The following is a 23128-nucleotide window of genomic DNA, read 5'->3' on the forward strand; positions in this document are numbered from 1 at the left end:
TGTGGGTGTGTTTGAACGCGGATGGGGCGTGGGTGAGGGGTATGAGGCCAGCACTGATGTACCACCTTATATGAGAAATACCCAGGACAAAGCGGGTGGCTTTTTTTTCTTCCTTGGCACAAAAAATCATCCTGCCTGGCTAGCTGGCTGGCTGGCTGGCTGGCTGGCCACAATGTTTCACTCTGGGTTCCTCCCATTAGGTGGCTGTCTCATCAGGCGTTGTTGTCATTTCACTGAGTCACCCACAGAAAATGACCACGAATGAGGAAAGAAAAATCCAGAATTCTTATGGGAAAGCGATCTCAGCTCCACTCAGGAGCAAGTGATGTGTTCCCCTCCTTGGCTGGGTCTTCCAGGGTCAAGGGCTCCTTCTTTTCTCCACTTTGGCTCACTAGGAAGTTAAACACAAATCTGTGGCTCCAGATAAAATCCACTTAAATGTATTAGGGATTAAATCAAGAAGAGTGTCCCCACCTTCAAGGAGCTCAAAGTCCAGGAGGAGAGAGACAGGGCACAGATGAAATAACAATGTACTACATGCTATGGACAGAGGAAAGTACTGGCTGTTATCGAAATATGGGGAGGATCACCCAGTTGAGCTTCTTTGGGTGTGGGAGGGTACAGGGGAGACTGGAGAAGATGTTATGGAGGAGCTAATGTCAAGCAGTGTTATAGAAAGTGAGTCAAGAGTATGGCAGTGTAGGTGACAAATAAGCCCGGAGGCCTGAGAACAGAAGCTCCCATCTGGTCAAGTGATGCAGGGTGCATGCTCGATGTGATGGCTGCACAGCTCTGTGGCTACATGGAAAACTACCAAATTACATACTTTAATGGGGTGAAATCTGTGATATGAGGATTATACCTTAAAGCTGTGTTTTTTATTTAAAAAAAAAAAAAAGGGAGAGAGAGGAGGATATTCCAGGTAGAGAGAACAGCTTGGAGACAGCCTGATGTATATCCAGGGAACTCTAAGTGCAGTGCAAATGCAAAGAAATTTAACCAGGCTTTTTAGCAGATAAGAAGATGGTATGTGAACTAGATTTAAGTTAGTTAAGAAGAGATTCTGGGTGTCAGGAACCAAGGCAGTGTTACTCCTCTCTTTGTTCTCAGTTGTAGCTATCTGATTTTTACCCTTACAACCCAGAGTTTCTCCTTAGTCAGAATAAATCCACTCAACACATTGCAAAAGGGGTCATCTCTGGCCCAGAAGCCAGAACTGAGTCTGCAATAAAACAGCACTGGAACACAGGATGAGCCACTCTGGTTGGTCCTCGGTTTCCTCATCTCTTAGATGAGCAAATTACACTAGATTGGCTTTATGGTTCTCAGAGGAAGAGAAGTGATAGATGCCTTGGGGGAGTGTGAGCGCAGAGGAGGAGTTTTGAGTAATAAGAATGGGAAAGGGAGTCTGGGTCCACCACCTTCTATTTTATTCTAGTTCTGAATAAGATTTAGTTTGAAATGAGGGCTCCAGTAATTTTTTAAAAACATTTGGAAACCCTGGTGACATAGTAGTTAAGTGCCACTACAGCTGCTAACCAAAAAGTTGCCAGTTCGAATCTACCAGGGGCTCCTTGGAAATTCTATGGGGCACTTCTACTCTGTCCTATAGGGTGGCTATGAGTTGGAATCAACTTGACAGCAATGTTTTTTTTTTTTTTAATACCAGATGGTCTGTAAGGTTCCTTTTGTTTTTAAGATCCTGTAAAGTTTCATAGTTCGAGCCTGTGTATTTACTTATTATCTCTATAACCATTCAGGAAATAGTTTTAAGAGTTAATCAAAAGTCTGTGACATTCTTCCTAAAACATTTATTGAGCAAAGTGCTGTGTGAGATACAAAAATGACTAAGATCTGGTCCCTGCCCTCCAAGGTTCACAATCATAGGAAACAGACAGAAACATGGCAGTGTGAGTAAATTACCTGTGATATGAGGAGAAAGGAAAAGGCTTGTGACCACACAGGCATCTCCCTCAAATTCCATGTTCAATTTATAAACTCTTAGGAAATTTCTTTGCGTACAGAATCCAAATTTCTTCCTCTTCTCTCCTCAAGGAGCAATCTCCTGCCCACCTTTTATTCCCTGCTTATCTCTCCCTGCCAAAACTATTCTATTCACTAAGAGGAAACCCAGTTTTTCCTACTACCTATGGCACAGATCTCTGTCAACCTCATGCATCCCCTTCATTTACTGGACACCTTGTGTGTCCCTGGTGGTGCAGTGGTTAAGACCTACGGCTGTTAATCAAAAGGTCAGCAGTTCGAATCCACCAGGCACTCCTTGGAAACCCTATGGAGCAGTTCTAGTCTGACCTACACGGTGGCCATGAGTTGGAATCGACTTGACAGCAATGGGTTTGGTGTCCCCTTTGGAGCACTGGTGGCACAGTGGTCGAGAGCTTGGGTGCTAACTAAAAGGTCAGCAGTTCGAATCCACCAGCTGCTCCTGTGAAGTCTATGAAGCAGTTCTGCTCTGTCCTATAGGGTCAGTATGAGTCAGAATCGACTCAACAGCAATGGGTTTGGTGTCCCCTTCATTTATTTGACACCTTGTCACTGACAGCACATTATCAGCTTTTAGGGTCAAGAAGGAAGGAGTGGTGACGGACACACACAGCCTCAATGACAAAACCCTACAGGACGTGCACAAGCCTCTCTGGGCGTACCAGCTCACATTCCTGGCCTATTTCAAGTGTCAGGGAAAGCAGACTGAGCGTGCCAGGCTATTCTCAAGCATTTTTAATTTGTTTCCAAACCAGATGTGTTCTAAAGACACTTCTCATCCAGGGCTAGTGCCTGCCAACCTGTAGAGAGGATGGCTTTTAAACAGCTCTTAGAGAGGATACGATGTCTGCGTCTTCTGCTCCTGGGAAAGTGAAGTCTCTCTCTCTCATGTCTCAGATTTCTCATCAACCAGAAGGCAGGAGCTAACAAACAGATACTCTTCAGAACTCTTTCAACGGAAGCTCTCTGACATTTCATAAGACACTGTTATCTGGTGTCCAACAGCAACAGGATTCCATAAAATTCCTGAAATGCAGGAGCTAGATAGAACTTCTACAAGAAATCCTACTAGGCCTAGGCCAAGAAAGGTTCGTTACGCACTGCAGCTGAATTACGCCTCTCGGCTCCAGTTGACAAAAACCATGTATCTTCTTCCCTGCGGAGAGTTTAGCCTCATATTACTTTACCCTGGTCCTTGCTTATCTCAGAATCCTTCCTAAAGCACTTCTCTGACCTTTTGGTACTGCTGTCCATCAAACAGGAGGGCTAAGCTCTTTTGTTCATTTTCCCTAGGGTGAAACCAAAACGGTACTCTAGTTTTTCATCCATCTAGAAGATCTTCAAGTGCCAGCTCAAACAGCACAGATGTCAGGAGCATCTTCCTTGCCATCTTCCAATGTCTTACCAAGTTACACACATCAAGCGTGGGGAAAAAAAGACCGAAGAACGTTTCGCAATTCCAAAGAGACTTAAATTTCCTGCATGCAGGCAGAATAAAAACCCAAAGAGGAAAAAAAGTCCCCAAAACAAAGGTGGGGACTGTTGCTTTTAATTCTTTCGAGGAGCCTTGCTGAGTGGCAAACATTCTGGAAAGCCGGAATCTTAAACAAAAACACAAAAGGGCAGAAATGTGCGGCAGAAGAGCTATACACGCAGCTGGGAGGCCCTTTCATCAGGGAAAGATTTGCAAAGCCTGGGGAACATCGGTAAATCTCCCCTTGGTCTCGAGAATGGAAAGAATGTGGAAACTGGTGGCGTAATCAACATTTTCTAAATCTGCTTGACACTCTTGCCAAGGATGAGCATTCTGGCCTTATCCTTGGCCACCTTTCCAGAGTCCCAGGTGATCCCTTAAAAGCAAGAGAAGAGGACCACCTTGCTTAGAAGAAGACAGGCTGGATTCTCATCTTCCTAAGGGTGCTTTCTGCAGACAGCAGGCAGTAAAGCTCTTCTGTCAAGATTTTTTAAAGGCAGAAACAATTTAAGGGGACAACTAAAAACACCCCTCAGACCTAGGTCTTCTATTTTTTCTGATTGCATGTACTATATGGCATTTTCACGAGTATTTCCAGTGAGACTGAAATTTCTTACACATAGGCAGACGATCTGCAGTAAAACAGAAAAAATGATACCCACTCCCCATCCCCGTTCCATCCGAAGAGAATATGGATATCTGCCTATTCGACTCCCAAGTGGCAGAAGTAAAAGCAGTGGTTTCCCCAATGTTGCTCCCATTCTTTCTGGGACATCACAAAGTTCAATGCAGCTTTGGGGCTCAGTCTCTTTAAACAGATAATTTGACTCTACTTTTGAGGATACCCCCGTCCCCCAGCAGTTATGAACGGAGTTGCCAAATCTTAAGGTATAAAAGTAACAGGATCAGGAATAAAAGCACAAACTTTTGACCCTTATTCTCTGATAAATCATCTAAGCGTTCAGGAAAAATGCAAAGCAGGAGTTGACTTCGGTTCCCTTGCTAACAGTAGCTGTTCCCAACCAGAGCTGTGAAGGAGGCAAGAGGCCCCGACAGCACCTGACTGATTGATTCAGAAAGCCTAAGGTCTCCGCGAGATGAGGCTAGGATAAAGGTGACACAATGAAGTACTTTGTCTCCACAGAGCCAACAAGGCCACCGCTTCCCAGGAAAGGCCAGATGTGGGTTTCTCCAGAGGCAGGCACTTGGAGTAATCTATGGAAAAGGCACGTTTCCCTGAGAGATGAGTGGGAGGAGGGGTGGTGTTGAGAAGAGGTGTGGAGATGTATCCCCAGTAAAAGGGACAGCATGTACAAAGGTCTCCCAAGACAGAGCACAGGGCTTTTGGGAGGCTAGCAGGCCAGTGTGGCTGGCACAGAGGTGCAGTGGGGCATGTGAGAGGAGGCTGGAGGGGTGGGTGGGGTTGAATTAAGAACCCTTAGACTGAGACATTTTCTCTGGACTTAATTCTGAGGGCAAGGTGGAGTCATGGAAGCACAGGGTAATAATAATCAGAACCACATCTTGAAAACGTCACTCAGGCTGTAGAGAGCAGGACTGAGGGATGGGAAGCTACAGGTAGGGAGACCTGTCTAGGAGCCTATTATAATCACTAATCTAGGGTTGGGTAGTAGCAACGAATGTTCACTGAGCTGCTCTAAAATGAGGATTTAAACGTACCTTCACCCGACATGCTGACAAGGGGTGGGTGGCACTATTGAAGAGTGACCACTCTGGGCACTCCACCATGGAACCTGGTCAATAAGTAGTCACCCACTGACCTGGCCAAAAAGGGAGAAGCAGGCCATTTCTGACAAGGGGCACACTGTTCCTTCTGCTGCATTCTTTCTCCTTTCACTACATGTTGTCCTAAAAGCCCACAAGGAAAGTTCACCATCACCAGCATCTTCTTTTAATTCATCACAGCAGTTAGGACAGATCTTTTGGGCACTTGTTCGCACCCAGCATTGCATTAAGCACTCTGCCTACACCATTTCATCTTCACAACTACCCTCTGTGAGAATGAGGTAAATTCCTAATTCTTCCATTGCACAGATGAGTAAACTGAGGCACAGAGAGACAACACGACTTGCTCTGGGTCACCTGGGTATCCAGGGTGCCTCCACACCTGGCTAGCTCATGGCTCTAGTGATCGTACAGACTCGCAATGACTTACTGCCTCTCCATCTACTGCCAGCTGCCTGGGCCACCCAGCCCTTGAGTATGTGGAGTTGTTACATCTCAGCTCCATGAGGCATCTTTGCCCCTTCCATGTCTCTGCCTCAGGTTACACAGTATAGACGGTATAATACGGAGAGTCCTCTCCTCGCAGAGTCTGGAGATGGGTGGGTTTACTGGTTCATTAATATTTCTTTAGTGTCCACAATGTGGCCAGGCCCTGTGCTAGAGTCCAGGGAGACAGGTGAACATTATTACATTCCACAGGTGCCTGGAAGACAGAGGGCCCTTTGGTGCTAATGATACAAAAGAACAGCACACAATTCACAGGAAGTATGTAAACCAGTCTCTGTTGAGTGATACATCTTGGAGATGTGGCTGTCCCTAAAGTGCAGAGTCTGGAAGCAGTCGTAAGTAGGAAGGTCAATGAGACAGGTATGAACATGTAAGTATTTAGCAACTTTAAAATGCCTGATACACATTTCCTTTATTCCCAATGTATATTCAGCAATACCGCCTAAAGAGGAAAAAAATCCACCTGCGTGACAGATAATCATTTCCAGCCTGGGTCAAAGCTCCTGAAGAGTTTTGTTTTGTTCTAAACTAAGAGCTCTATTTTAGCATCCAGTCAGTAGTAATTAAGTGTCCCTATATACTCCAGAAAGAGAAGAGGATTAACAACAATTAAATCTCTTCTGTATCTGGCTCCAGAGCTCTCCGAGTGGCCTGCTGTCAGATCCTTATTCCAAAGCCTCCATCTGACAAAACTCCTACCTGCCACCATCTGTAACATCAATTCTGGTCCCAGCTTGCATTCTTCAATTACATAAGAGGGAAGAGGTCCATCAGGACCTGTAACTCGGGAGCTGTACAAGTGCTGTCCATTCCTCTCTCTTGTGCACCAAGCATCTAGAATTTGGTTGGGAATCATTTACAAAGAGACTAATTTCAGGGTTGGCACAGGGCTGGACGCTTCCCGAGCCTCTCTGTGAGGCCTCTCAGGGGCATCTTCTGAGTGTGCTGTGATTGACAGGTTCTCTAATGAACCTTAATTATGAGCTCGACAGGCCCAGGAAGGCGGCAACAGATGCGGCAAAGGGGCAACTGCAGACCGTCTGCCTAATGAAGAAAAAGTGTCAGCCTGATGAGGGCCAATGACCCAAAAAGGAGGAGGGTGGACTCATGGCTCAATTCTGCACTCTTTCTAAAGCTCTGAAACTCCTTACGGAAGCAGTGCAAAGCCTCTGGGTATGCTGGAAGGCACCCCATCTCCCTCCCCTCAACTAAAAAAGAACTGAGATGGCACTGCCACTTGGTGGCAGCAGCCTGATGTTGTCATTGTCGTCGTCAGATGGAAGTTAGGTAGAACCGACTCATAGCAACCCTGTGTGCAACAGAACGAAACACTGCCCGGTCCTGTGCCATGTCCACAATTGTTTTTATGCTTGAGCCCATTGTTGAAGTCAGTTTGTCAATTCATCTCATTGAGGGTCTTCCTCTTTTTCGTTGACCCTGTATTTTACCAAGCATGACGTCCTTCTCCAGGGACTGCTCTCTCCTGACAACATGGTCAAAGTATGTAAGACGTAGCCTCACCACCCGTGCTTCTAAGGGGCATCTTGGCTGTACTTCTTCCAAGACAGATTTGTTCATTCTTTTGGCAGTTCACAGTATATTCATATATTCTATATAAGAAAATGTTTCGCTGCTATTTATAAGGTTTTCATTGGCTAGTTCTTTTCAGAAGTAGACTACCAGATCCTTCTTTCTAGTCTTTCTTAGTCTGGAAGCTCAGCTGAAACCTGTCCACCATGGGTGACTCTGCTGGTATCTGAATACCGGTGGCATAGCTTCCAGCATCACAGCAACACACAAGCCCCCACAGCACCACAAACTGACAGACACGTGGGTGCTTCTGTCTCCACCAGCATTTCACTGTCAACAATGGAAGGCCAGACAAGGCCTTTTAACGTAGGAAGGAGAAAGCTACACTCTAAGAAGACTGAACAGGTTCTTGGTGGAGCTAATTATTGCAAAGATATCTGCATTCACAGTCAGCCATCCACTGGTGACCTGAAGTGACAAGGAGAAAGCTGTTCCTGGACAAGCTGCTGGCACAGACAACATGGCAGGAAAAGAATGGGCTTCGGGGTCAGATAAAAAAAAAACGTTGCCGTCGAGTTGATTCCATCCCATAGGGTTTCCAAGGAGTGCCTGGTGGATTCGAACTGCCAAACTTTTAGTTAGCAGTCGTAGCTCTTAACCACTACATCACCAGGGATTTCCAGAGAGTCAGATAAAAAATAACTAATTCTGACTCTGCTAGTTACTAATTAGCTGTGAGACTTTGACCAGCTAATTAAACCTCTCTCACTTTCAGTTGCCTCAACTGTAAAATGGAGACAGCAGATTAACCTTGTGATGTGTGGTTTAAGTAAGTTAAATATGTAATGGGCCTAAAACAATGCCTGGCATGCAACAGTTATCGGTTAAAAGCCAGGAGACTAGCAGGGTGTTTTGTTCATTTCCACAATGCCCACAGTGTAAGAAATGAACTTGCAGAAGAGCAAATGGATATAAGGTGAAATCCTCAGAACCCCACGCAGACAGCTACTAGGCACCATGCCAGCAGCTTTATATGCATGATCTCTAATTCCCAAGGGTGGTATAATCATGACCATCATACAGATAAGGAAACAGGCCCACAAGTCACACAGCTCAGAAGTGGTGAAGATACGAGCAGGAGCTGGGCCTCTGATTTCAAGGGTCTGCACTATCAGACTCCAATGCTCCTAAGTAGACATTTACGGCATAGAACAGCAGGCTAGCAATAATTCCTAGAAACACCTAGCCCAAGAATTTTGTAGAACCCTGATCCCCAAGTATTAAAAAACAGGCTTATTCAGCCAGGCAAATCAAGGGGGGAAACCATTAAATAACCAATCTATTTCCAAGGAAGTATGCAAAACCAATCAGCACTGTGCTTCTAGCCCATCCTGAATTTCTACCTCTTGGTCAGTGGCACCTCACAGTGCATCATTTCAGCATTGGGGTCTTCATGAACAGAGGACAGCACAGCAGGCGCCCAAAGAGCCTCCCTCCATGAGAAAAGGACAGACTCGGCAGAGGCCCAGAGAGGAAAAGAGCTGCAGAACAGAGGGCAGTTACTGGGTGACTGTGAAAGGCACTCAGTCTTGGACTTGGGGGTTCTCAAGCTGGGAAAAGTGGTGCCTGGGGGTTATATTGGCAGTGGAGGGGGGAGAGGGGAGAGGAAAAACTAGAGATGTGAGTTCCAGATGGGGACAAGAGAGTCAGAGAAAATAGAAGGTCTAGAGATGAAAAGTCTTGAGAAGGTGGAAGGACAGGTTGAAAGGCGGTGAAGGCACAAGGAAGCAGGAGACTTAAAAACTGGATAGTAAAACGGACCCTGAAGATCCAGCTCCATTTTGGATGGTATCCAGGTAACTGTGTGGCACTTCTGGGTGATAAGATCAAATGACTTGTGAGGCTACAATGTAAGCTGGCTTCTTCTTGGACATTAAGATCAAACTTAAGACCCCTCCCTACCTTGTCAGACCACCCAACACTTAGTTTGTTTCCGTTTTCCCTCCAGGGCTTCCAAAGAACTCTGAATGATAAGTTACTAGGAGCAGCTATGCATTCAGGGAAGTGAAGGAGGGACTGCCAAAGCAATCATGAAGAGGAGGGAAAAGACTCACACCATCCAAGGAGCCCACCCCCTGCCCAGCAGAAGGGGAAGCATGATATTAGATTACCCTTATCTTTGCTGAGTGACAAATGTTTTAAGCTATCAAATCAGTCAGCCACAGCCTTGTCTCTGACCTCCAGGCAGGGTATTCTACTTGCTTTGGGGTTGAGGGCAGACAGTTCAGGGAAGGCGGGTGGTGGGTGGGAGGGTATCCCTGATCAGTTTACATGATCATCTAAAATGCCTCAATGAAGGAAGGGCCTTCCAGGTTAAATAAACTGCGTCCTTGTAGTGTGCACTGGTTATAATACCCCACTGTGGAAAGCCAGGGCTGGGACTGTGTCCACCTGTGAAAACACAGGAAGGAAGGATGCTTGAGGTGGCAGGACATAGCCTCTAAGCTGGCAGAACCCAGGTGTTAGCAAACAGGTCCTAGGAAGCCAATGAAGGTAATAAAAGCCACAGCTAGCATTTATTGAGTGCCTGTCTGCATGCACATGCTAGCACTTTGTATATATTTCGAGTCCTTGTTACTGTTCCAGTCTCACAGATAGAAGGAATTTCTGGGAGGTAAAGCGACCCACCCAAGGTCTCAAAGCTGGAAGCCAGCTGAGCCAGGATGCAGGTACCAGTCAGCCTTGTTCTTCCCACTGAAGTGAGCTGCCAAGACACTGGAGACAGAGCCCAGGGGAAAATGTGCCAGAGACTCCTGCCTGCTCTGCTCTCTCAACCTAGTTATCATACAGGGCAGGTTATATGGGTGCAGGCCTGAGAGAAATTGATGCCTCTTCTTGCCAGCAAAAGAGAGTCCTGAAACAGTGACATCAACAAAAGGGTATCCATGGTGACAATCTTTTAGTTCAAGGCCACGAAACACAGATACTGAGAGACTGAGAGGCCAGCGGGCCCTCACAGAGGCGGTGCCTGCAACCCAGAGAGACCTGCCAATCACAAAGCAAGTTAGTGGCAGACCCAAAGCCACACCCAGATTTCCTGACATCCAACAAAATCTGCTAAGACACCATCTTAATGTCCACAATACTTTCTTTTTGCCCACCTTTTCCCTCCTATTGAGGGAGACTGAAGTTTTCTGAAGCAGCTATTTGCAAAAAATCATGGAAAGCGGTTTCTTTCTATCCCATTTTACCAAACAGTTATAAAAACAAAAAAATGTGGCTACCATCAGTTAGGGCCAGGGGCCAGTAAGAATCTGGAATCCAGGCCGTGGGCCTTTCTAGGAGACCAATGTTTCCCAAAGTGTATTCCATGAAAGTGAGTTGGAAAAGTGCAGGTTCTTCACTTTTTTTTTTTTACTGCTGGACTTCTCAGAGCCTTTATGTCAGTATGGGTGGTGATGCGCCAAGAGGAAATACAGCATGCCATGTTTCTCCCAACTGTTTGATCACTAAATCCTTTTCGGGAGATTCATTTTTAGAAAACCAGGATTCCATGGTAAAAACCCTAAGCATTACCTGGAACTCAACTCTTCCATATTAAAAGTAGTAACAATCAAAGTAAAAGGCCCTTAAGAATAGCTTCACTCTTAAGACTTCAGATGTGCCTGGAAACAAGTATTTAGCAAACATGTCCAAGCCAAAACTTCCACAGAAGTACCCTATCTCAGAACACAAGATCTGGAAAACACGAGAAAAGGAAGGAGGTATTTCTTTGTTCCTGCAAATCTGGGATAAGTCCAAATTTGGCACACTAGTCAATAAAGAAAAAAAACAACCAGTTGCTACTGAGTAGATTCCAACTCATGGCAACCCCATATGTGTCAGAGTAGACTGTGCTCCAGGCGGTTTTCAATGGCTGATTTTTCAGAAGTAGCTCACCAAGACTTTCTTCCAAGGTGACTCTGGGTGGGCCTGAACCACCAGTCTTTTGGTTAGCAGCCAAATGCTTAACCATTTGTGCCACCCAGATACCCCTATACAGTAACAAAAACAAAAACAAAACCAGGTGCTGTTTAGTCGATTCAGACTCATGGCAACCCCATGTGTTTCAGAGTAGAACTATGTTCCATAGAATTTTCAATGGCTAAAACTTTTTGGAAATAGACTGCCAAGACTTTCTTCCAGGCCTTTTTCTGAGGTACCTTTGGGTGGACTCTAACTGCCAACCTTTCAGTTTGCAGCTGAGTGCTTAACCGCTCGCGCCACCAGGGACTCCTATTCAATAGCACAGCCTCTGAAAACAAATGCCAAAAATATCACCTTCTACATATTGCTAAGAGCCAAAGAGAGCAATCCAAGTGACAGTTTTAGTAATTACGTTGCCCACTGTCTCTATCTCTTCAGCAGACTCAACACCACCAAGGTGAGGTGACACATTCATTTCATTAGATAGTCACGAAATGCGTAGGCTATAGCACAGGAATAAATACTCTGCATCTGTTGAGCAGAAGGAACGGTTACCAGGGAAGAAGACTTTCCAGCCATCCTACCTTGTTTCATTTGCACTCCTCTGACTACTATTAAGGGCAAAACGTTTTGTGTATTAGATGTTTGTATTTCTTCCTGTTTTCATTTTTTTTAAAAGAATTCAGTGCAAAATACGTCGGAATCAATGGCTGGGTTTGAGCCTCACTTAGGCTGTAGGTATGGAACTCTGGTGAGTCCCTTACCTTTTCTGTTCCTTGTTTTTCTGATCTATAAACTGGGGATCCCCCCACTTATTTTACAGAGTGGCCATGAAGATTAAATGAGATAATGAAATGTATTAATAATTAGGCTGTATATGTTAGTAATTCTAACATCTGATGGATCTCCAAAGTTATTATTTCTCCATGTTTTCCCCCTATTTTTAAACTTTGTAATCACTGAAGATAATAAGAGCTACTAGGTAGTGCGTCAGGGTTGTATCCTTTCACCATACCTATTCAATCTATATGCTAAGCAAATTATCCGAGACGATGGACTATATGAAGAACAGGGCATCAGGATTGGAGCAAGCCTCATTAACCTATGATATGCAGCTGACACAACCTTGCTTGCTGAAAGTGAAGAGGACTTCAGGCACTTACTGATGAAGATCAAAGACCACAGCCTTCAGTATGGATTACAACTCAACATAATGAAAACAAAAATCCTCACAACTGGACCAATAAGCAATGTCATGATAAACGGAGAAAAGATTGAGGCTGCGAAGGATTTCATTTTATTTGGATCCACAATCAACACCCATGAAAGCAGCAGTCAAGAAATCAAAAGACACACTGCATTGGGTAAATCTGCTGCAAAAGACCTCTGTAAAGTATTGAAAAACAAAGATGTCACCTTGAGGATAAGGTGTGCCTGATCCAAGCCATGGTGTTTTCAATCACCTCATATGCATGTGAAAGGTGGACAATGAATAAGGAAGACAGAAGAAATGCAACCTTTGAATTCTGGTGTTGGAGAAGAATATTGAAGATACCACGGACTGCCAAAAGAACGAACAAATCTGTCTTGGAAGATGTACAACCAGAATGCTCCTTAGAAGCAAGGATGACGAGACTACCTCTCACATACTTTGGACATTTTATCAGGACGGACCAGTCTCTGGAGAAGGACATCATGCCTGGCAAAGTAGAGGGTCAGCGAAAAAGAGGAAGACCCTCAAAGAGACAGACTGACACAGGGGCTGCAACAATAGGCTTGAGTATAGCAACAAATGTGAGGATGGCACAGAACTGGGCAGTGTTTCACTGTGTCGTGCACAGAGTTGCAATGACTCAGAACCAACTCTACGGCACTTTACAACAATGACAATCTATAACAAGGAGCTCTAGTGGCGTAGTGGTTAAGAGCCTGGCTGTTAACCAAAAGGTCAGCAGTCTGAATCCACCAGCTGCTCCTTGGAAACTCTATGGGGCAGTTCTATTCTGTCCTATAGGGTTGCTATGAGTTAGAATCAACTCGATGGCAACGGGTTTGGTTTGGTTTTTTGGTACCCATAACAGAGTCTCTGGGTGGCACAAACAGCAAAATGCTGAACTACTAGCTGAAAAATTGATGGATTGAGCCCACCCAGAGGGAGCTCAGAAGATAGGCCTGGCAATCTGCTTCCAAAAGCTTACAGCCCTGAAAACCCTAAGGGGCAGTTCTACTCTGCATACGTGCTGTCGCCACGAGTTGGAATGAACTGAACAGCAAATAACTACAACACAATCCATAATGGGTACTGTACCTTTACTGTTCTAGGACTTCAGGGCCTGCGGACTTACCATTATGGTCTCCAGGAAACAGTCTTTGCTCCGCAAGAATGTACACACAAAAAGGAAAGCAAATGGTCCACTGTACTTTTCTCCATTCGGTCATTCAATTTCAAGTTCTAACTGTCTGGACTGCTTTTCCAGGAGGCTATTCATCTGATTCTTAACTGGATCAAATGAGGGACTATTATTCTGCGTATAACAGAATCATCAGAATTTCACATATCTTCTGGTCATATTAAGAAGAGGGGAACAAGGTCAGGTGAGGGTACCCCAGGAGGCCCCATTTCCTCTTTCTAAACAAATCGCACCATTTTGTCCTGGTTTAGAAGGGCTGCCTAGCTGCCACACCTTGACACAAATCAGAGGCTGAATTATTAGGTGGTGGGGTCCTTCCCTTAGCAACAGAGTGGAGTCATGAAAGGCCACTCTGGTCTAGAGTGGCAGCCCTGGATGGGGAACAGAGGGCCAGCTCAGCACCTGAAGTCCAGGGTCTGCTCTGAGAGCCCTCCCCTGCTTTAGTCACAACAGCTGCAGTTCATTGAAAGAGCTAAAGACTTGCATGAAAAGGCTCACCACAACTTTCCAAGGAATGGAGTTCATTAAAATACTGCTGGAGGCCTTTGGCTGGAATGCTTTTTCCCCTTATAAAATGGGAGCTGCAGCACAGTGTCGCCTGTAGGAAAGCTCAGAAATCAGTACAGAAGAGGCTGTGCAGGGGTTGTTGCATAATTACCAATTATTCCATCCTTTCCCCTGCTCCTGCTCCAAAGACAATATCCGGCCTAGGAGAGAAAACTTCCCTGCCGACCCACCAACCAAAGGGAGAGTGAAAGCCAAGTTCTGCCACCCCTGACATAAACTTACGGGGAACTTCCCTAGGCACCTGAGAATGAGGCCCCCTTCTTACTCTGCAAGGCTCCAGCACAAGCCCATACCTCAGTGGTGGGCATTACCTGGGGGAGCCCCTGGGGCTCACTTCCTTGCGGCTAGAGCCCAGGCAGGAAGAGAGAGTGGCACAGGGAGGGGCAGACAGTCACAGAGCCCAGCTGTGCTGCTCCAACGGATGTTCTGGAGCACACTGTGCCAGGAGGGCACAGCAGACCCCAGGAGACAGAACCCAACTTCCCGGAGCACCAACCTGACTTATGACTTTGGTGGAGAAAGGATTACTTTTATATGAAAATACCTTGCATGTAGATATGTTATAAACTGGGATGCAATGTTTAAAAACTATAAAAGATGATATTGTCTACTTGGGGCAGCTACTTTTAGGTGTGTCCCCCAAACTCCTAAGACAAGCATTTGCTCTCCTCTCCCATCAGGAACACTTTGGGGAAAGAATTTGAGAAGCACAGAGGCACGTATCAGTAAGAGGGCAGCTACAGGTGGCTAGCAACTAGTCAGAGGAGTGGGCAAAAACTTATTGACAATTATACTCAGACAAAAGAGCCTATACGACACCCGAACTTGTAAATAAAAACAAAGAAACGTGCCTGCTGGTTATCCTGTTCAATATATACACAGGGTGGAAAGCTGGCCTCAGCCAAGTCCTCCTCCTTCCAGAAGACTTCCTGAATTTCCGCTAAGATGTCCGCTCTGGAGCAGGCCTTTCAGCTTGTTCACCACTGTAACCCCAGCACCGAGAACAGTGTCTAGTACATCATAGTAGCTATTCAATAAATACTTGTAGAAAGAATAGCTTAATTTTATATTTCCACGGCCGTCCTTCTCCTGGGGGCTTATTAACTGCTGAGTGAGAGTCCAAATAAGGTCATTCTTCTCAGGGATCAAGCTTTAAAATCCCTGCACTTTCACCCATATAAAGAAAGCCAAGGATGCAAGTCTTCCCAGGACTGAGCAGAGTGCCTGACTCACAGTTGTTATTGTTGTTAGTTGCCATCAAGATGCTCAAAGGCAGGCAGTTCAAATGTACCGAGGCACCCTGGAGGGCAAGTCTGGCAATATGCGTCCAGAAGCAGACTCATAGTAGGTGCTTTAATTTCAACAATCACAAATGTGTGCGAACTTCATGGATAGCAGATTCTTGGCAACATAAGCTATAGCCCACTGTGCTCGTTTGCCAAGCCCCCGAGGGCGTAAATGCAGTCCCTGAATTCCAGCCATCTGATCTGTCTGCAAAAATGGCAGCGTGGCATCAGACGTCCTCCTCTCACTTCAGGAGGGGGAGGCGACAGGATCACCATCATCAACAGCCCAAGGCTAATTCTTATGAGGCAGGGTCCAGTCAAACATACCTCCACCCTCCAATCTTTTTACCAATGCTGACACCAGCTGTCCCTCCCATGGCACTCTCTACTTCTTTGCTGTGTTCAGTAATTTGTTGTAATGGCCACACAGAACCCACAGAGAATACTCACAAATATGGGGTTTAGTAGGAAGTAATAGTAGGGAAGTAACAGGGTAGAACTCGGGATCAGGAACAACTCAGACGTTAACAGAAACAATTCAGGATACGTTAACAGAAACAATTCAGGATACGGTTCTTCATCAAGGCAGCTTCTTCTCACCCTGTCGCCAGGCCCTGTTTGGGGCCTTCTCAGGCCAAGCGTTACAGCTCTTAGCTATGTGGGTCAGCTCTCCCCGGTCTCTCGGTTCCTGCCATCTCACGCGGCTATTGCTCTTTGTACTGCTGCACTGCAGTCTCTCATCGCCTCCATGTTACACCTCCACCCCCGCTCCGTGTCTCCCTTTAAGCCTAGCAGGATGGTGAAACTGACAATGTCCTCATTGGGGTTCCGTACACCTTACTTACATGGTCCCCCCGCCACAAGAGTACCGTGTACCTTTTTGCCTTAGCAGCAAGCTGTCCAATTTCCATCGTGAGCCACAAGTACCTTATTTCAGGGAGTCATTTTCCTTTGAACCCCTGTTGAGAATCTGCATTTCAACCTCAGATATAATGAATCGGAATCTACATTTTAACAAGATCTCCAGGTGATTCTTATGTATAACTGCTGGGAAACTTATTACAACTAAAATTTTCAGCAGCAAACTTGTTAGATACGCAAATTATCAGCACACCCCGCCTTATTTGTATAGTCCCACCCAATCATTGTGTGGGAGTTACAAGACCATGCCTGGCCATATTACAATGGCCACACTAGTGATGTACTGCACCGCGTGGCAAATGGGCATAACGACAGGGCAGGCCTCACACTCCCTCCAGACATCACTCCGCCTGGGCTAGGGGTAAAGAGAACCCCCATGAGCTGTTCAAAGTACAGATGCTGCTGAGGCTGACAGTGAAGAGTGCCCAGCTGGCCCCTTTCTATTTCTGGAGGGTAATTCTGGCTGCTAAAAAAGAGAAATAAGCTGAAATGAAAACTGATCAAGTCTATCAAGTCCCAGGTCAAGCCATCAGGATGTTTCTTCTGCCCCAAATCAACAATGAGCTCAGCATAACAACGATTGTAAGGATGGTGCAGGACCGGGCAGTGTTTTGTTCTGTTGTGCATAGGGTCGCTATGAGTCGGAACCGACTTGATGGCACCTAACAACAACAACAACTAACTCACAGGGCTGGCCAGGGTGGCTGGGTGTCTTCCCAGCTCTGAGAGCTTCTCTTTGCTTGAATAAAGTTTGGAGACACCCAAGAGCTGGGCCTCTGGGTGACTACATGAAAGAAGGGAGAGAAGGAATAAAAAATGACGTGACCAACATTCGCAAGCAGAGACTTTCTTGCCTGGTTAACAGATTTAGGGCTATTTTTGGTTTACTCTTAAAAAGGCAAAGGACAGATGGCCTTCTGGGTGCCAATTTGTAGAAATAAACTCTTTCCTCAGCTCAGGGCTCAAAATACACCCCAGCGGAAAAGATTCAGCTCTTGCTGCCAGTGTGTGGAGTAAAGCCTTAGAAGGTCAAAGTTTAGCGAGCCAAGGGAGCATCCTAACGTCATCTGATTCCTGGCCCATGTAGATGTGTGGGTATTTTTGAAACAGCTTAACAATGGATTTCGGCTGGCTTCGCTCTAGTACAGTGGGATTAATATGTAATAAAATGATGTTTGGGCCATCTGCAAAAGAAGGTCACTTTCCACCAATCAGAGTGTGCGTCATAATCCCAGGGCAGCAAAAGCTCTGATGCTGGAAAGAAAAAAAGAAAGCTGATCTGGCAAGATAAATTGGACTGTCTTGGCCTGGCTGCCAAGCATATGCCAAATTTCTCTTTAATACTACCCTGTAATCGGGCCGCTGGTGGACGGGATAAATTCCTCTACAGCTCACTGGCTCTGACATCTAAGCGAGGCCATTCCCTTCATGGGGAACACTGGCAAATCCTAACATTCTTGTCAGTCTTAAAACTGGAGACTTCTTGAAAACAACCACCTCCGCTTCATTGTTTTGGGCAGGTGAGCATGGGAGGAATGACTGCAATGTGCACCAAGCAGGGCATTAGCTGCTTGGAAACATCTGACCAATCCCAGGTTATGTGAAACAAAGGTCTGGATACTCTGCTTCTAGATGGATTCATCACTCTGTGAATTTCCTGAAAGTACAGTTTTGGAAGAAAGGAGAACTGCATGTGGACTTCAGAACTACAACATTACACTCAACACAGGCCAACTCTTATAAAAGAAATACTATGCACGTTCGGTTTGAAAAGAAAAGAAAAACTGTCATTTCCAGGGAAAGTAGGAAAGAAATGGCACTGATGGCTGGAGAACACTCAGAGAAGTAGTTCTCATGACTGGCTATAATACAGCCGTCCCTTATACACGTACAGCGCACGGGAGGAACCTGGAAGCCAGACAACTCATCAAAAGCGGCTTCTCAAGCAGGTCAATATAGCTTTAATGAGGCATGCTTTACCAGACCCTAATTTGTTAAAAGTCATGCTCCATTTCCATTTTGACATTTGTCAGATGTTAATTAAAATACAATTAATAAGAACGATTTTTCAACCCATTCTGGACAATGGGCATCTATTACGGCCTCTTGTTCAGCCTCATGAGGTAGATGGGGCCCACAACTGGCTTCTTCCACATAACCCCGGCGAGGGGAAGTCGGTGCCTCTCAAGGTGCCCCATGAAGTGACAGACAAAAGCGAACTGCAAATTCTAAATGGCCTGGCTCTAAGAAGGGAGTTTCTTCCAAAGCTCTAGTTATATTTTGTAAATTTCTGTGAACTTTACTCTCCATAATATATCTGTTTTAATAAAATATATCTTAGATTACTAATGAATTAAATTGTTTAACACTTTCTCTCCCAAACAGGTAAAAGCGACATACCAAGAAGACACACCATACTTAATCTGCCACTTTGAATATAACTGATTGGGCCCCAGAGTACCCAGCAAGCACAGTATACGAGGAGGAGGAGTCAGGATCCCTCGAGCTGCCCAGTACCACACCACCAGCCTGGATTCCTCCTCACACTGCAGCTTGCACAGAGGACAGGTTTCATCATTTAATTTCAATACTTAGTACTCTTTCCTTGTTCCATCTACTATTTCTGTGGCTATTATGACAGACAAGAAAGCCAGAGGACAAACAGAAAGAAAAGAACCTAGGCTTGGGAACCAGTCAGGCTTGGGGTTTGAATCCTGCCTGTGTACAGCAAGTCCTGCAGCCTGACCTGAACCTCTTTTGAGTTATTTTTTAAAAGGTGGAGTGGTCACATGCATTAACGGGGTATGGTGAGAATTAAATCAATAACAGAAGTTCTGAGCACATAGGAGAGATTCAACAAATGTTAGTGGTCTAGCCTCAGGACCCTGGTCTGACTCCACCCCATCTCTCGGACACATTCTACAGAAGACAAAGTTAACAAACATAGTGAGTGCATGCTGACAATAATCTATGGAATATGGTATATTATATCATCTATCAGTGAGACACAGTCTGGTATTTCAACCTGTGCCTAAGTATCATCCTGCGAACTAAACCTCAGGGCTGATCTCTCGTGCCCAGTACTTGGCTCTGGTGAAAGATGGCTCGTGCTGCTCTCCTTCATTCCCTACCAATGCTGTCATTTCCCTGTCGAGCCCAAGTAAACGTGGCACATACAGCCCGGGACCCAGCTGGCCAGGTTTCAAGAAAAGCAGCTACAAGCACATCTCTGAAATAAAGAGCGATGAGGGAATCACAGAGAAGATGAGGGAATCACAGAGAAAAGACACAGCTGTGGTAAAAAGGGAACCACTTCAATGGCCATAAGAACAAAACAGCCTGTTAAACACCAAGAAGATTCTACTGAGGATGATTTGCTCGTGGCTTTTAACATCTGTGTTTGGTTTCTTTCCAAACTATAGTAATAGCTATATTTAAACTCAGCCAAGCATACATTATATGTATTATGAATTGAATTGTGTCTCCCCAAAATATGTGTTGTAAATCCTAAACTCCTATACCTGCGGGTGTAATCCCATTTGGAAATGGGACTTTCTTTGCTATGTTAATGAGACCATATCAGAGTTATTTTTAAGCCAATCACATTTGAGATATAAAAAAAAGTTGACTAGGCACAGAGAAGGAAGCACAAATGGAGGGAGGGGAAGACACAGGCCACATGAAGATTGCCAATGTAAACATGCTGAAAAGAGACAAGGACCTTCCCCCAGAGCAGACAGACAGAGAATGCCTTCTCCTAGAGCCAGTGCCCTGAATTCGGACTTCTAACTTCCTAAACTCTGAGAAAATAAATGTCTGTTAAAGCCATCCACTTGCAGTATTTCTGTTATAGCAGCAGTAAGAGACTAAGACAATACTAAAAGAACAAAGTATACATACTGAAGAAATAGAAGCTTCTGCAGTCAACCAAATTAAAGATTTGATCACACCTTCAACTTTTGCCCAACTCTTCTGCATAGAACTGACCATATATTTCTGACCAGGAAAAATAACAAAGGGTTTCCCAGGCTGCATTTTGTAGTGTTACCTTACAGGACTACTGAGAGTTAAGTAAGGCCACGCATGTAAAGGGCTTAGCACAATGAGTTGCATACAATAAAAGCTCAGTAAGAGAGTCCATGGTGACAATTACTATCACATCAAATTCAAGACCCCCTTCTAACTTTCAAGGACACATCTTACCTTTACATTTCATTATTTCCCTAGAAAGACTGTGTCCTCTAACCCCTGCAGCCCACATAGCTCCCCACCCTCACCTCACATTTCTCATGCTCATGCTCAGATTCTACACAAAGTCAGATCCAACCAATCTAATATTTAGGGCAATGTTTAAAAATCAGACTATTTCACCTAAAAATCCAAATGTACGGTTCCTCCAGGAAAATGTGAAAACAAGCAATAATAGAGGATCACATGGCCTCAGGGCAAAACTCAGCCGCAGCAGAGGGGTGGCTGCTCTTTCAAAGCTCACCAATCCCTTTTTCTCACACCAAGTCCACTGCATTCATTTCCGTCATTTCACTGGCTCCTGCATTCATTTGCATCACAATTCAACATTTTATTCTCTAACCCTCATCTAAAACTTTGGCCAGAACCCATCACTTTTCTATATCCACCTTCTCTTCAATTCCATCACAAGCACTTGTACCTAGCTTTCTTGTCAGGGTCATTTACCTCAAGAAACCACTCTCTTTTCACTTCTGAACTTACTATATGTAAGATATAATAATAGGCCTACAGATCAGCTTCCCAGTTGAGAGTTTGTATCCTCGTAAATACACAAATAGCTGCATTATAAGCCTTCCAGGTTGCTGGGAAGGGTTTCATCTGTGAATGGCACAAGTCTTCTGTAGTCAGGTTTTTACCTAGTAAAGCTGTTCTGAATTCACACAAGAGAATTTAATATATCACTAGGGTACATGAACAAGTTTTCAAACCACTATTTTAAAACATACCTCATTGATAAGCTGCAATCTGACACCTGATAATTGCATCTAAGAAGACAAGGGGCACAGAAAAAAACATAGAGAATTTGGACTCAAAGGACCCAGGTTCCAGTCCTGGTGCCAGAATTTGCTGGCCAAAAGATCCAGGGTAACTCAGTCTGCCTCCTGGAGCCTATTTTTCCCCCACCTTATGCAACAGAATTTTTAAAAATATCCTGAGCATTTTCAATTGCCGTAACATAGTTTATAAAGAATATGCTCTACATTCTACTTTGGTGAGTAGCGTCTGAGGTCTTAAAAGCCTATGAGCAGCCATCTAAGATACTCCACTGGTCTCACCCCTTCGGGAGCAAGGAATAAAGAAGAAAACTAAACATACAAGGGAAAGATTAGTCCAAAGAACTAATGGACCACATCTACCACAGCCTCCACCAGACTGAGTCTAGAACAATGAGATGGTGCCCGGCTACCACCACTGACTGCTCTAACAGGGACCACAATAGAGTGTCCCGGACAGAGCTAGAGAAAAATGTAGAACAAAATTCTAACTCAAAAAGAAAGACCAGCCTTGCTGGCCTGACAGAGACTGGAGAAACCCTGAGTGTATGGCCCCTGGACACCCTTTCAGCTCAGTAATGAGGTCACTCCTGAGGTTCACCCTTCAGCCAAAAACTGAAAACACCCATGGAACAAAACAAGACTAAAGGGACACACCAGCCCTGAGGCAGGGACTGAAGGCAGGAGGGAACAGGCAAACTGGTTATAGAGAACCCTGGGCTGAGAACGGAGAGTGTTGACATGTCGTGGGATTGTTAACCAATGGCATACAACAATGTGTGTACTGTTTGATGAGAAGCTAGTTTGCTCTGTAAACCTTCATCTAACGTACAATTTAAAAATATATATATATATATATATTCCAAGCATTTTCAAATACTATGGTGCCAGTTAAGTTGAGGCATCATTTTGAGTCTAAAAAAATGAACTGAACATTTTAAACATTGATGTGATGGGCTCTTTAAAAGCCCATCTTCGCTTGTTAAACCTTTTCCAATTAGAAATGACAAAGCCACTGGAGACCTTCCAGGGGAAACGTTTGTACTGCTTTGGCTGGAGAAACGCACATGATGGACAAGAGACTAACAAAGCCTGGTGTCCAACGGTGCTGAAAGCCTGCTGAGGGGCGTCTTCGTCACCACGCCTAGATGCAAGGTGCTAGGAACTGAAGACAAGGTAGCTGGGGGAGGCACCCATGGACTGTAATCAACTTCAGAACTCCTAGCTCAGCTTTTATTAACACCAATGGCTCTGAAAAGGAGATAACCACTTGAAGCTCATCTTCTCTCCATCTGGAGGAATCTCACAGCTCAGTGTCCGGCTGGGGACAGAGCAGGTTTCCTGAGTATTTTGATTTCTGCATGGAAAAAGCTACACAAAAGCAACAAATTATGAGCCATAGCCCCAGATGAGATCATATGAACAAGGCACGTACCAGGTCGATCAGGTCGCTAAGGTTTTTCTCGATTTGCTGTGGAGGCAGGCGCCTCATTAAGTCCAAGGCACAGTCCAGCTGCTGATCACTCTGTGGAAAGAGAAAAAAAAGTGTGTAAGTCAGTTTTGCCAATATGAACACCAAAAACTTTTTAAAAGGCATTCTTCCAGCTGTTGCTTGCCCACGGAATTCTAAAACCCAAACAGCACTGCAGCAATTCCTCTGGCTTGCCTCCACGTGCTTGTAACTTGGCATGA

The 23128-nt window shown here is 45.0% G+C and overlaps 1 protein-coding gene across 1 annotated transcript in view; it reads right to left on the reverse strand.

The window, feature by feature from the left end:
- CAPZB (capping actin protein of muscle Z-line subunit beta) overlaps positions 1–23128 on the reverse strand; it is a 168759-nt gene that overhangs the window by 67132 nt on the left and 78499 nt on the right. The window contains exon 2 of the mRNA XM_049878117.1: positions 22872–22961. Coding sequence (XP_049734074.1) covers positions 22872–22961 — 90 coding nt within the window. The remainder of the gene's footprint in view (positions 1–22871; positions 22962–23128) is intronic.

Source organism: Elephas maximus, chromosome 3, assembly GCF_024166365.1.
Source record: "Elephas maximus indicus isolate mEleMax1 chromosome 3, mEleMax1 primary haplotype, whole genome shotgun sequence".
In the NCBI taxonomy this organism is placed as follows: Eukaryota; Metazoa; Chordata; class Mammalia; order Proboscidea; family Elephantidae; genus Elephas; species Elephas maximus.